This window comes from Tupaia chinensis, unplaced genomic scaffold (assembly GCF_000334495.1).
Source record: "Tupaia chinensis unplaced genomic scaffold, TupChi_1.0 Scaffold000628_1, whole genome shotgun sequence".
Lineage (NCBI taxonomy): Eukaryota > Metazoa > Chordata > Mammalia > Scandentia > Tupaiidae > Tupaia > Tupaia belangeri.
Window position 1 is genome coordinate 2,755,522 of NW_006160148.1, and position 1,715 is coordinate 2,757,236.

Sequence of the window (1,715 nt, forward strand, 5' to 3'; positions counted from 1 at the left end):
CTTGACAGGTGGTTTGTGTTTCTGATTGGCCAGCGCCGCCAGGCTAACACCTACCTCCCCCAACTCTTTTGAATGTATAATTATCTGCGGGGGGTGGGGGCTGTGTGTGAGTGTGTGTGGGAGCAGTCACGTGGTTTTTAAACTACCCCCTCCTCCGGGTCCCCCACCTGTATCTGCTTTGGGGACTCCCATTGGGCCCCTAAAGCCCATGATCGCAAATTCCGGGGTACCCAAGACTTCTAGGGTCGACGGCCCAATCTCCAGATGTGTGTGTGTGGCATTGTCTTTTAGAATTTGGGAGCCTTTGAAAAGCCGTGGGCCCTCCCACCGCTATTGTGCGGGGGAAGATGTAGCAGCCTCTTCTCCGAACCTCCCCTTTGCCTCCGGACTTCTCTGGGGCCAGCAGCCGCCTGACCAGGGGCCCGGGGCCGCGGGCTCAGCCGACGACCATGGGCTCCGTGTCCAACCAGCAGTTTGCAGGTTCGAGCTCGGGACTCAGCAGGGACACCTTAGGCTGCAGGGGCGCCCAGGAACCACGTAGAAGGGAGGTGGGGAAGTGTCCCTCCAGCTACCCAGAGGACCCCAAGTCGGTGTGGCCTCTTGCTTTCATTGGGCCGTCTCAGGAGCAAGGAACCCTGGCGTCCCAGTGGCGTGCGCGCCTAGGACACGGGGGCGGAGGGAGACGAGAGGAGGGGCCTGTCCAGCCGGGTGTCCCCGGGCAACGTGTCGTGGGAAGAGGAGCAAAACTTTCGGGGCAACCTGGCCTCGGCGTAAGCTCGCGGGGCGCGGGAGGCGATGGGACACGTTCGCCCTCTCCGGCTGCTAGGTAACTGCCCCTCGTGGGTGTCCACTGCGGGCTGGGCACTCGGGGCTTCCTGCCCGAGTCCGACTCCGCGACCCGCGTCTGAGCGCCCGACCCTCCCCACAACCAGGTGGCTGCGCCAAGGCGGCGGAGGAGGCGCACGAGGAGCCGCCGGAGCACCCAGCGCGGAGCCGCAGCTTCTGCACGGGGCCGGCATCTGTAAGTGGTTCAACGTGCGCATGGGGTTCGGCTTCCTGTCCATGACCGCCCGCGCCGGGGTCGCGCTCGACCCGCCGGTGGACGTCTTCGTGCACCAGGTGAGACTGGATCTGGCGACTGCCCGGGAAGGGGGCTCGGAGCGCGCGTCGTTGTGTGGGCGCACGGGCGCGGCTGCTGGCCTGAGCGAGACCGGGAACCCTCATCCTGCGTCCCCGCCTTTTCCGTGGCACCCCAATTCTGCTACCTTGCAAACGACTACAGGTCGGAGTGGGGAGCCGCACGGGTTATCGGCACCCCGCCCCCTTCCGGGAACCCCTCCGGCTTACCACGTGTCTACTACTGCTCTCCCCTGGGAAGGGGGCAGGGGGCAGGAGGTGACCCCATGTGGCAGAAACTAAGGTTGTATTGTGTGTGCCGGTGGGGGGAGGGCGAGCAGGGAGGCCGAGAAGCACATGCGAGGCCACAGCCCAGCGCCCAGCCCTCCGCTGCTGAATGGGGCTGAGGGCGGGAGAGCGAGGGCCCAGGCTAGCCCGCCGGGGCAAGCTGAGAAGTCAGCGGCTCCCTGTTCAGGACAGCCCTCACCCAGGGGGCCGCTCAGAACTCAGGCCCTGGGGCCTGGGTAGTTTGGCAGGTCGAGGCGCCCGTTCCGGGTCGCCCAGGCTCCTCTGGATTGCTCCAACAGTTCAGGCCTGGG

The 1,715-nt window shown here is 65.9% G+C and overlaps 1 protein-coding gene across 1 annotated transcript in view; it reads left to right on the forward strand.

Moving 5' to 3' along the window:
• The first annotated feature begins 449 nt into the window (after nucleotides 1-449).
• The window catches only part of LIN28A (lin-28 RNA binding posttranscriptional regulator A), a 16,480-nt gene continuing 15,214 nt past the window's right edge, over nucleotides 450-1,715 (forward strand). Inside the window, 3 exon segments of the mRNA XM_027776122.1 lie at nucleotides 450-480; nucleotides 933-986; nucleotides 989-1,119. Of these exon segments, the coding sequence (XP_027631923.1) occupies nucleotides 450-480; nucleotides 933-986; nucleotides 989-1,119 (216 nt within the window).